The sequence below is a fragment of the Pituophis catenifer genome, unplaced genomic scaffold, assembly GCF_029215685.1.
Source record: "Pituophis catenifer annectens isolate HBS135680 unplaced genomic scaffold, rPitCat1.0.hap2 SCAF_6, whole genome shotgun sequence".
NCBI classification, from domain to species: domain Eukaryota; kingdom Metazoa; phylum Chordata; class Lepidosauria; order Squamata; family Colubridae; genus Pituophis; species Pituophis catenifer.
Genome location: NW_027256886.1, coordinates 29,937,861 through 29,950,109, shown reverse-complemented (window position 1 = coordinate 29,950,109; position 12,249 = coordinate 29,937,861). Strand labels below are relative to the sequence as shown.

General features: G+C 35.1%; 1 protein-coding gene across 1 annotated transcript in view; it reads left to right on the top strand.

Annotated features, from left to right (window-relative positions):
• The window catches only part of NYAP2 (neuronal tyrosine-phosphorylated phosphoinositide-3-kinase adaptor 2), a 118,947-nt gene that overhangs the window by 91,985 nt on the left and 14,713 nt on the right, over window positions 1-12,249 (top strand). Inside the window, exon 5 of the mRNA XM_070946174.1 lies at window positions 4,121-4,224. Coding sequence (XP_070802275.1) covers window positions 4,121-4,224 — 104 coding nt within the window. The remainder of the gene's footprint in view (window positions 1-4,120; window positions 4,225-12,249) is intronic.

The window sequence follows — 12,249 nt, the reverse complement described above, 5'->3', positions numbered from 1 at the left end:
CCAACCTTCCTACTTTCGTTGACACACAATACTTAGGAGATGAGTAGAATCATTTCTGCAGATAAAAAGGTCTTCAGTGAGATATGTAATAAGTGTAGAAAATCAGTGGTGAAACCCACAGTGGATTGCCACCGGTTCACTGCCCACGCATGCACGGTGCGCACCAAAAGAATACTGTGCACACACATGCACAGTGCATGCCAAACACACATGCATGTGCACATGTGCAGTGTGCCAAACGCGTGCTTCATGCAGAAAAAAAAGGCTTAACAAGGTAAGTAGAACAGCGAAGAGGGGGAATAGCTGTGCCGCACAATTTAGATTCACTAGGAAGCAGGATTTCCTGCTTTCTAGTGAATATAAATCACGCGGCACAGCTGATTGTTGGAAATACTTGTTTGCACGAACCGATAGCTTTTATCACTACTTGTTCACCAGAACCGGTTTGAACCAGTAGCATTTCACCCCTGTAGAAAATGTTTCAAAATGAGTGCATAATGTCACAATGTTTATTTTAAAGAATGCTATACCATTTTCATGGCAGATAAAAAAATATTCCTAAAGTGCAGTCTATTTGATTGCCTACATCATTGCTCAGTTATTTTTTACTACTAACTACTATCATTACCACTACTATGATTTGAACCCTTTGGAACATCTTACAAGCTAAGTCCCAAGTCCTTTTTTTCTTCTTCTTTTTTTTTCTAAAAAGGAAATCCTATTAAGTAATTTTGCCTGCAAAATATTATTTGCAATATTAATTAAAATAATTGCAATATGAAAAATATTTACAACTGTTTGAATTTTCCTAGTGATCTGGACTACAAGGACCTAACTGATTCATGTCTATGGGGATGTTTCCTATGTCAAATTGAATTAGTATGATGTGTCTCTGGAAGGGAAAGCAGTGATATTATGTTTTTTAAAAATTCATGTTGGAAATGTGCATATCTAATGTGTAGTATTGTGACAGCATGATTGTTGTAGTTTGTAGAATCGATTTTATATTCTTAAACATGCAAAAACAGCAAAATACATATGAATGGTGGTGATGGTGTAGACTTTAAAGAAAAAACATGTATTTACTATTTTTTTTCTTTCCAAACTCTGATCCTCGGAGACTGCATGGCAAGTTTTCTTGGCAAGGTTTTTCAGAAATGGTTAGCAATTGCCTCCTTCCTGAGGCTCAGTTGGCTTTGTGCCTAAGGGTACAAGGGTAGAAAACACAGTCATCCAGTCATCCAGTTTCTAGCCTGATGCCTTAACTCAGGGGTGTCAAACTCACATCGTCACAGCGAAATCATGTGACATATTGGGACCTTTTCCCTCTTCACTAAACCGGACATGGGCATGGCCAGCACCTGACGCATCCAGCCCGTGGGCCGGGAGTTTGACAGCCCTGCCTTAACTGCTATACCAACACACCACTCTAAACCCAAAGAATTAAGACTGCTACTTCAGTTCTTCAATACTTCAGCTTCTCCCAAGGAATCAATATCTTTGGTGCCAACCACTCCAATTCTCTCTAAATTGCTCCAAGGTCTGATTTTGAATGCTATAACTGGCCCATGGGCTGCAAGCTGCCCACCCTTGGTCTAGATGTTACTATTTAGTTTTGGAAACTGGCAACACACAACACACAATTCACACAAGTCTGAAACTTCTATAGGCTTAAATTAGGTCCTTAGCAAGTCACTGGCCTTTTAAAGAATAAACAACATTACAATTTTCACAAAATGCTTCTTGTTTATAATTTCTGACCAGGATATAGGACAGACGCATTGCAGGACCTAGATTAGAAGTATTCTGTAGTACCTTGATTAAGTTGGTAAACTGATCAAGTTATTGGAGAACCAATTAAATCAAAGGTTTGGAAACTACTCTAGGGGGAAGGAAGTATAGGAGGCCAAGATGTTTCAGACGGCTTGAGAGATGGACAGGGGGAAAAAATACCACTACTCTCTCTCTACACAGTAATATAATGACAGCAAAAACCCAACAAAATAAATGTCCAAATACCCCGAAAATGAGATAGTAAACCAGAAGAAAAAAAATTACATGCAAGATTGTTGGAATGCAAATGTCAGCATTTCATTCCTAGTTACATAACTAAGGCTTTTGAATATTGTATAGGAATGAATAAACTTTACAGCCTTTCCCAGCCTGTTTCTTTCTAGCTGGGTTGGCCAATAGTAGCAATGGTAGAACTTATCTGGAGGCTTCCAGTTTATGCAGGATAAATATAATAACATTCTTCATATGAACAGTAGCATTAGTCTCTCAAATGAAAAGTGGATTTGATTGAAATAAAACATTTCCATTTGTTCTATTCTCTTCTTGTAAATAAATACTAATAAATAATATTTTTTTCCATTATTTTGGAAGCAAAAAGTTAAGAGGGTGGAACATTCACAGAAGGCTTCTAAAATGAGAGAACTTGACATTTTTATAGGCATATCATCCTGGAAATTAAAGAAGAACAAACATCATCTCTCTCTTTCTTTGATGTGAGATGAAAGGATTTTGTTATTATAGACATCTTTAAGGATGATGTGCATGCCTAGCTGAAAAGGCTGGGTTTTATTGTACACAACTCAGAAATTGTGGTAGGCAATGATTTGATGGATTCTTCTTTTCTTTTCTTTTTTATGATCAGCAATGTACAATGGCCTAAATGGTGGTAACAGCAAGCATGCACAGCTATCAAATCTATACCTATTTATAATATAACTATTAAGAGATAAGTACTAAGTTGACCACTTCATATTCTATTGGAATGAAAGAAAACAATGGAAATTATATCTCAAAAGTGCTTTTTTCAAAAGGCAACTGGACTGTTTTTTGAGCAAGAAGAAGATGTTTTGCTTCATCAGCTTCTTGGACAGTCCAGTTGCCTTTTGAAAAAAGCACCTTTGAGAAAACTATGACCTGTATGACTGAGAATCTTCATAGACATTGGAAATTATGGTAGAAAAAGGCTTCTAATTTTTTCAGGTCAACAGTGATAAAGAATCAACCCTTTGTTTTCATCAAACATTCACAGCTACCAGTTCTACACATATTTTGTTTATGTATGAAATAGTTATCAAGATGTTGCAAGATATAGTCTCCCTCAAGTTACATTTGACTCCTGATGATTTCATAGACACATCCATGCAGTTTTCTTGGCAGCCACACAGATCTGATTTCACACTGTCTTTTTCTGTGACGTTTAAACTATATTCATGGTATTTACTGGTACTGTCTCATCAGTGTAATAACCTACAGGCCTAACTCTGCTTTGTTTCTAAGCCAAGACAGCATTGGTCACCCAGACGCTGGTATTACTGAAAGTATTCAGTCAATTAAAAAACAAAGCATAATAGTGAAAGATAGATCTTTTTAGAGATGAAAAAGTGGCAAAAAAATATTTTATTAGCTCTTCTCCAATAGCAGTTTTAGGAAAGGTGAAACTTAGTCTTATTAGTTTCGCCTTTAGCATATAGCCACAAGATAGGGAACTGAGACAGGAGGCACTGGAACAACATGTGAGACCCAGGTTTTAAAGCAATGTATTTGTTAAGTTTGAACTTTCTGGATTCCCTTAGTAACAGAAGTGGGTTCCCCATAGGACACATATGGCACCCTAGCCCCACTTTTTTTGCAAAGCCTGAATCCTCCCTTGAGTGTACAATAAAATTCAGTGCAAAACATGGAAATTTAGCAATACAATTTTTCTAGCAAAATAAGCAGAAACACATCAAAATTCAAAAAAGAATAAAGCAAGTGAAGAAAACCAACACAGACAGTGCTGTGCCCTATATTTGAAAGCCTGTGGTTAGTCATCTAAAATAAAAGTCATCCTTAATATTTGAGGGACATCACATGATTACATGAGTGGGCAGGATTAGGGGTTGGGAGAGAAGCACACACTCCATGAGATGCTTCTTTTAGAGTTTCGACTAGAGTTTTCCCAGATTTTCCAACTTCAAATGACAAGAAACATTGCCTTCATTTTCAGCAGCCATGATTAGAAAGTTGAAGAGCTCCACAAAGCCCTGGAGCTACAGTTTATCCAGATTGGCCCCTTAATTTAAGAGAGTGTAGAAGACTTCTCTAATCCATTCATTTTCCTTTCCAGAACCGAAATCAAGCTGCAGATTAGGGAGATCTGCTTCCACATCAGGTGTTCCTCCTCCCTGTGTTCCTCCTCTCAGGCAAGCCAGTGAACTGCAACCGAGCCAGGTACCATCGTTAGCCAATCGTGAATGACTTCCTGTGATGCAACATGCCAAATGTTCTCCCTTCTGTGTTTGTCTACCATCTGTTATTATAAATTGTTCTTCTGCGTGTTTTGGTTTGATTTCTGTTTTTATGATATATGTGTGTGTGTCTCCCTTTCATAAGCAAAGAAATCTTATCGTTTCTAGCATCAAGCTTTCTTTGCAATGGTCTCCTCTTTAACATTTATTTGTCTCCATTCTGTAATATGAATATGAATCCTTTTTTATTCTATATGTAGTTAGTTGAATATCTTGTTTTGTTTTTTTAAAAAAATGGTCCTGTGTAGCAATTTTCTTTTCTGAAAAATTCTGCTTAAAAGAAGCATTTTATAAATTTGTGTTTTATATAATGTATATTTCTTTCAAGCATCTTGTCTATACCATTTTGTACTAGACTTCTCAGTGACTTTGTATACACAGTTTGAACTTGAATCTCTTTGTATTCTGTCATTTTGGGATAAGTGCATGAATAATTAAATAAAATTTGTGTGTGTGTGTGTGTGTGTATACATACACATATACCATGATTGTGTGTGTATGCATATATACTGTATATACACACATAAATCCATGCACATACATACTCAAAAACACACAACTTAATAAAAGGCTTATTTTCTATTTATCGGAAGTAATTTTGTTCCTCTGAAACTCCTAAATTACATATAATCATATTGTGACTGATCAATAATATCCCATTTTTATAAAATAGCAAAAACCTTACAATAAGATGTCTAGATGTTAATGAAATTTTCATAGACAATGAATACCTGGGAAATTGATGTGTTCTTTGAACATGGTTTTGTATTTTCCTTCAATAGTGAGGTTCCAATGGAAGGATACATGTTATTTAATATTTGGGTACTGGGCAGGTTTTGCTGTGTGCCAGTATGCAAATTGGTATGGTCTTCAAACTGTTTGAGAAAATTTATACATTAAAGGTAATATAATTCTTTGAATAAAAGCTGTTAGGGATAACTTTTTCCCCCTGTAGCTTATCTAAGCAATCTTTACATGCTGAAAAAGAAAAATTGTCTCATTCAATTTTTATCAAGAAGCATTTGGGCTTTTTCCCTCAATACAGTGATTCATTAATATGACTTGTAGACCATATCTAATTGTTCAGCTGCTTTTTCTGGGCAGTTTATGATTCTTTCTATATGTTAGTCCACATTTCAACTCCACAGTTATATTGCCCTCTAGTGTAATTTACTCCCAATAAATATATTCATGTGTTGTAGATAAATAGTGCATTTGAGACTCTCTGCTCATAACAGAAAGCAACTATTCTCTTCCCAAATGTGTCTCAAGTTTCAGTCTGTTTGCCACCAGCTCATATAGATGCAATACTGTCCTAGGTTTTGAAAATTTGAGTGAAGTACACATCGATTTATGACCATTTGTTTAATGATCTTTTGTAGTTACAATGGCATTGAAAAAAGTGACAGATGATCTCTCCCAGTTATGACATCACAGCATTGCTGCAAACACATGATAAAAATTCATGCACTTGCCAAATGGCATGTATTTACAGTAGTCACAGTGTCCCAGCACAACATAATCACCATTTGAGGCCTTCCCAGGGAGCTTCCAATAAGCAAACTCTAATTGGGAAGGCCAGCTTTACTTAACAACCACATGCTTCATTTAATGATCACAGCAAAAAGATTGTAGAATCAAATGTGACTCACTTAAAAACCTCATTGTTTAGTGATGGAAGTTCCGGTTCCAGTTCTGGTCATAAGTTGAGGACTACCTGTAGGTAGCAGAAGAAATTGACCTAATGCTTTGGTTGGAATGTTTTGCAGGTCCTCAAAACTTTTGTAAACTCTTCATTAAAACTATCTTCAAACTAACACAGGAGGAAAAGAACTAGGCAACAATCTCTTTATCCCAATGAGCTCTTTTTCTATTTGAAGCAGAGGTGGGTTTCAGCAGGTTCTGACCAGTTCTGGAGAACCGATAGCGGAAATTGTGAGTAGTTCGGAGAACCGGTAGTAAAAATTCAGACTGGCCCCACCCCCATCTATTTTCTGCCTCCCAAGTCCCAGCTTATTGGGAGGAAATGGGGATTTTGCAGTAACCTTCCCCTGGATTGGGGAGGGAATGGAGATTTTAGAGTATCCTTCCCCTGGAGTGGGGTGGGAATGGAGATTTTACAGTATCCTTCCCCTGCCTCACCCACCAAGCCATGCCCACCAAGCCATGCCATGCCCACCAAGCCACACCCACAGAACCAGTAGTAAAAAAATTTGAAACCCACCACTGATTTGAAGTGAGGTTTTGTTTTATGCTTCAGATGTGATGGTCTTATCTTACAGACTTGTACCTTGTACAGAATGTCACCAAAATACTCCTTTAAGAGATAGAAAGAGGCAATTTAGACCATCTGGAAAGAGTAGACTGGAGGAGAATCTATTTAGCAGACTGGCAAAGTGATATTTTCCCAAACCTGATATGTAATAACTACTGGAAAATATTCTTCCTGCCATGATGGTATATCATCCATATCCATTCCTTATTTTGAAATGAACAATCATGCCATAAAATTACAGCAGTAAACATATCCCTTTAGTGTTTTGCTATATATTTTATTGGATATGTAGCCATATTAGCTATATTATAAAATGGGATGCAATGTTGGGAATTGATGTATATAAATAGAATAGATACTTAATAAAATATATATCCAGTGTAAAAATGGCTATTTGCTATATGCTGAAGTTCTGCATCTGCAGAAGTTGCAGAGAAGAAGCATCAGACCAAGTATACAACATGGAGGAAAAAAAGAAGACATACTTAGCTATACTATATGACTGTTGAGATCATATCCAATGACATTTTTATGTAAGTGAAAGAGTTAACTTATGAAATAGCATATTCAGTGATGTCATAGCATGTTATAGTATCAAAAACTGGTGGAACAGGGCCTTATTTCACTTAAGTGTTATTAATGTCTTTCCTTAAATCCAAAGTATGAAGGCAATATTTAATCCCTCTTTTGATTTACAGTTATTTTAAAAATCTATTATGAGACTTAAAATGATAAAGACACTTTCATATTTTAACTAGTTTATGGAGGAAATTGATGAAAGGAATTCAAAGGAGATCTAGCATTACAGTTGCTATGTTTTATGTGGTTGGCCTATAATATCCATTAAGAATAGTAAAATAGAGTTACGAGATTAATTTAAAACAACCAGTTTATATGTCTGAATGTCATAGCCGTAAATAAACCATCATCTGAAATTTCTAATAATAACTCAGATACACTATTTCTAGATGGGATAAAAACACTTAGGAATTGACACATTTACCCAGTGTTAAGGATTCAGGGATACCGATTCACATATAAACCAGCTTTACTACTTTACTAACTGGACTTCACATTTGTAGATTTTAGGTTAAGCTTGAAGTGCTTGAGCTCCCTTCCATTGTAGCTTTGTTTTATAAAAATTATATAATCTCTTGGCATTAATTATACCAGTTTTGTAATGATCAATAATTTCATATGTCAAATCTAGATGCTAAGATGTGGATTTATTATATGGGCACTGATACATTATCATCTCCCAAATTCTTAGAGAATCCCAGTGACTTATAACAGCAACCAAAAAAAATATACACAGTACAAAAATAGAAATAGATAAGTGACAATTATGCTGCACCAAACACAAATGGTAGAATAGTCAATGTTTCAAGGCACACTGGGATGCTTTTACCAATTTCTATAAGATCATCACCAAGTGGACCACTCTGGCATCCGGGGGAGAATGTCAGAGCTATGTAGAAGAAATTTTCCGGCCTTATCTCCCACTCACCTTACTGGTTTAAGATCACCAGAAGCCTCTCCCTAAGGGATGTCCTCAAACAGGTTGATTTAAGGCAATCTTATAGCATCTGTCTGCCTTATATGTGTCAAGAGATACAGAGCCATTATAAGTTGAAACTAGCATCTAGCTAATTAGCTTAAATTGTATCCAAAACCTACAGTATTGGCCCATGAAATAATAAAATTATCCCAGCCATGAATTCCAGTCATAATATTGACTACTGTATTACAAACTGACTGTAACTTCTGTTCAAAGGCTACCACATGTTAGTGCATTGCACAAACCCAACAATATGGCCATGAAGCCGTGAGTCATTGTAGCCAGATCTTCTCACTTCAAGAAGTTTTGCAACCCCAGAACTGAACAAAGATTTTTCTGCACAGATGTTTCAATATGTTTGAAAAGGTCTCCTTAGAACCTGACTAGTTCTAGATTTAACCCATAATTGAAAAAGTTTTATACTATTTTTTGAAACACTTCAGAATTATAATGAACAAAAAAAAAGATCACTGATAGATTTCCAAAGGTGTCAGAAAGCATTGTTGGGGGCAATATGCTGACTCTGTAAACCACTTAGAGAGGAGTATAAAGCACTGTGAAGCGGTATATAAGTCTAAGTGCTATTGCTATTGGTAAATATATGTAATTTTTTTAAAAAAAATGTTTCAAATAGCTGTTGTGGGCCAATGGCTCCATCTTATGGCAAATACCAAATGTGCAGGATTTTATTTTTATAAATTAGTTTTCTTCAACTTGGTTTCTCCAGTTATTTTGTAGTAGAAATCCCATTATTCCTAAATCACTATGACATAAAGCAGACTTATATAAAATTATGATAAGAAATGTTGCTGTCCTGTCATTTAATACTTTAAAACGTTACTTATCATCACAGAAATTTTCTTATTGTATTATAAATCTGTTGGCTTTTCTTTATTTTTTCTTGTTGTTAGTTATACAATAACTATTAAATAATTAGTTAAATAAATAGTAATAGTAATTAGTAATAGCCACATTCTTTTGATATATTATCAATCAACTAGTAATTATTTTATTTTCAGCACATATCAGCACTTCAGTGTTGCCTAAACATAGGGAAAAATCAAATCCTAATTTATGAATGTTGATATTTTCAAACATATTTTTTCTTGACATGGGATCTTTTCTGCATTTATTTTGGAAGAACTTCACATACTATTTAAATGGGGTATTAAATAAGGAGAAATTTATTGCAAAGTGCTGTAGTTCTTATTTTGGAATTAATACAAAAATGGGCATAATTATTCTTTGGTTGCCCCTTAATTTTATGGTGCAGTTTTTGGATCAAAATCTATATACAGTAATATATTCATAGCAAACTGCAAGCAGCATATAAAAAGGACAACATAAAGATGTGTTTGTTAAGAAAAATGGATAGGAAAATGTGTATATTGGGAGAAATGTATTACAGAAATGAATATGATTCATAAAACTGCCTCTAAATTTTCAAGCAGATGTTTACAATACTATCTCTACTAATAAGAGCACCGTGATACTACAGGAATAATTTCTTGAGCTAGAAGTTTAAAGAGTATCTGAACATAATTAATCATAATTTAAAAATCACCATCCTCATGAATAGTGCTTCTTTTCCTATCATATTTCTGAGGTGTAAACCACATTTTCTAAAGAGCATAATTTATCTAGCCCTTCACTTCTTTCACATTCAAATTTTATTATAGCTGTTTTAAAAATGTTATTTCTCTCTCTACTTTCAAAAAAGAAGGCACCTCTATTCTTCTGCTTCTGAATGCACAGGTTCCTTTTAGCCGTCATATTGTGCTGGACAAAAGCACTGAATGACTTTTAATTTAGAGACATGAAACTACCAACTGCAACCAGGATTGGGAAAGGGATTTCTGAGAAGCAAAAACAATGTTTTACAGTTTTCTTTAGATTCTTTAATTCTCCATCACTTTGAGTAATTAGACACCTTCACCAGTCTGATAGTATTTCTGGAATCAAATGACCAATGGAAATATTGATTATTGAAATAATCAACAATATTTATTAGAAGAATCAGTCTTATACCCTATCAAAAGTGTACCTTTTTAAAAATTAAACTCTCTTTATATTTGGAGAATTTCTCAGCCATCATAGTCATTGCCAAAATTCTGAGAATTAAATCTACATATGTAGAGGATACCAGGATTAGGGAAAAAATGAGCAAAAATGACCTTAAAACTTAAAATTTCCATTGAATCAGGCATGTGCTTTTCTTGGCAAATGATTTGCCAGAGTCTTCTGAAATGCTTCTTCTAGAGTCTTATCAAAGCTATAACCATAAGACTTTCTCATGGTCTCCATTTAAATGGCAACAATGTCTGACCCTACCTAGCTTTTTGAGTTTAGCCAAGATTGACTTGGCACTTAACACTTTGAGAATTATTCTGTAAGTGCCTTTTGGGAGGTGGGGTTCATTTGTAAAAGCAGCAGGGAAATTCATTCCTGCTGTTTTCTAATTCTATTGATATATGTGTCAGTGGCTACTGAAACTGTCAAATGCTTCACTGAACAGCATAACTATTAGGGGTGTGTGAATATTTGATTTGGAGTTGAAAGTGAATTAGCTTAAATCTCCATACTGAATCAATTTTCTCAACTAAAATGCTTATTTTAAATATAAATGTTAAATTTATAACATTCAGTATATCTGAACTGATTTAAATTGAGTTGACCTGATATGGATTTCTTTGCACATGCCTATGTGCACTTTTATATTCCAAATCATTATGAAAGAAATTGTTCCAGTTTGAATGATTCAATCAACAGTTCAAATTGAACTAATGCAATGATCGCTATCAAATAGTCGCACAAGTTCTCATGCTCTTAATAAATATTAGATCTAGCAAAGCAATGGCAAGAGAAGTAAAACTACCTGGGCCTAAAAAGAACTGTAAAAATTAAACTGTCCTTTACAATACAAAGTGAGGTCCTTGAAAGGAAATGAGAAATCTTAATTCATTGATCAATTTCACTTTTATTTCATCTTTCAATTCATTTTTCTATTCTGAAGATGTATGTGTTATTTTTTGCCGGACAAAAACATATACAAAAATTTGTAGAGACTCATCTACATTTGCATAGAAAGAATTGCAAACAGATGTGAAAATAGGAGAGATGAACTAAAAATCTGAAAAATAAGAAACCTAATGAAATTGGATTTGAAAAAAAAATGTAGCTAAGCTTATATGATTCAGCTCATTCCCTTAAGAATCAAGAATTCAAAAGTTTTCTACCTGGATTAATGAATATATCAACTTCTCTTCAACTTATGTTTTGATATTTCAACTGGTTCATGGCAGAAAAATAAGCTTGGATATTTTTATTTAATTTTATAAAAGACACATTCCTTCAAAAATGCTTCAACGAGAAGAGAATTTCAAATAAATTCTTATGGATGGAGTTTCTGCACTTATTAAGAAGTGGCTACAGAAGGTGTGTGTGACTGTACTACTTTTCATTTTATAATTACCCGTATTTACAGAGGATAGATAGACTCACTCTACCAACCCAGATATTGGTTACTTGAGAATCCCTGCAGATGAAGCAATAGGTAGCCAGAAGAAAGACAATACAGGTAGTCTTCAACTAAACAGTTTCATTTAATGCCCATTCAGAATTATAATGGCACTGAAAAAAAGTGACTTATGACCATTTTTCACACTTACGACTATTGCAGCTTCCCCATCAGAGGTGGGTTTCCAGCAGGTTCTGACCGGTTCTGGAGAACCAGTAGTGAAAATTTTGAGTAGTTCGGAGAACCAGTAGTAAAAATTCTGACTGGCCCTACTCGCATCTATACTCTGCTCCCAAGTCCCAGCTGATCGGGAAGAAATGGGGATTTTGCAGTAACCTTCCCCTGGAGTAGGGTGGGAATGGAGATTTTACAGTATCCTTCCCTTGCCACTCCCACCAAGCCATGCCTACCAAGCCATGCCACGCCCACTAAGCCACACCCGCAGAACCGGTAGTAAAAAAATTTGAAACCCACCACTGATCCCTATGGTCACGTGAATTCTGATGCTTGGAAATTGGCTCATATTTATGTTTATGACAAGGTTATGTGGTTGCAAGTCAAGGATTACCTGTACAAAAGAAAAGAAAGCCAGCCCACC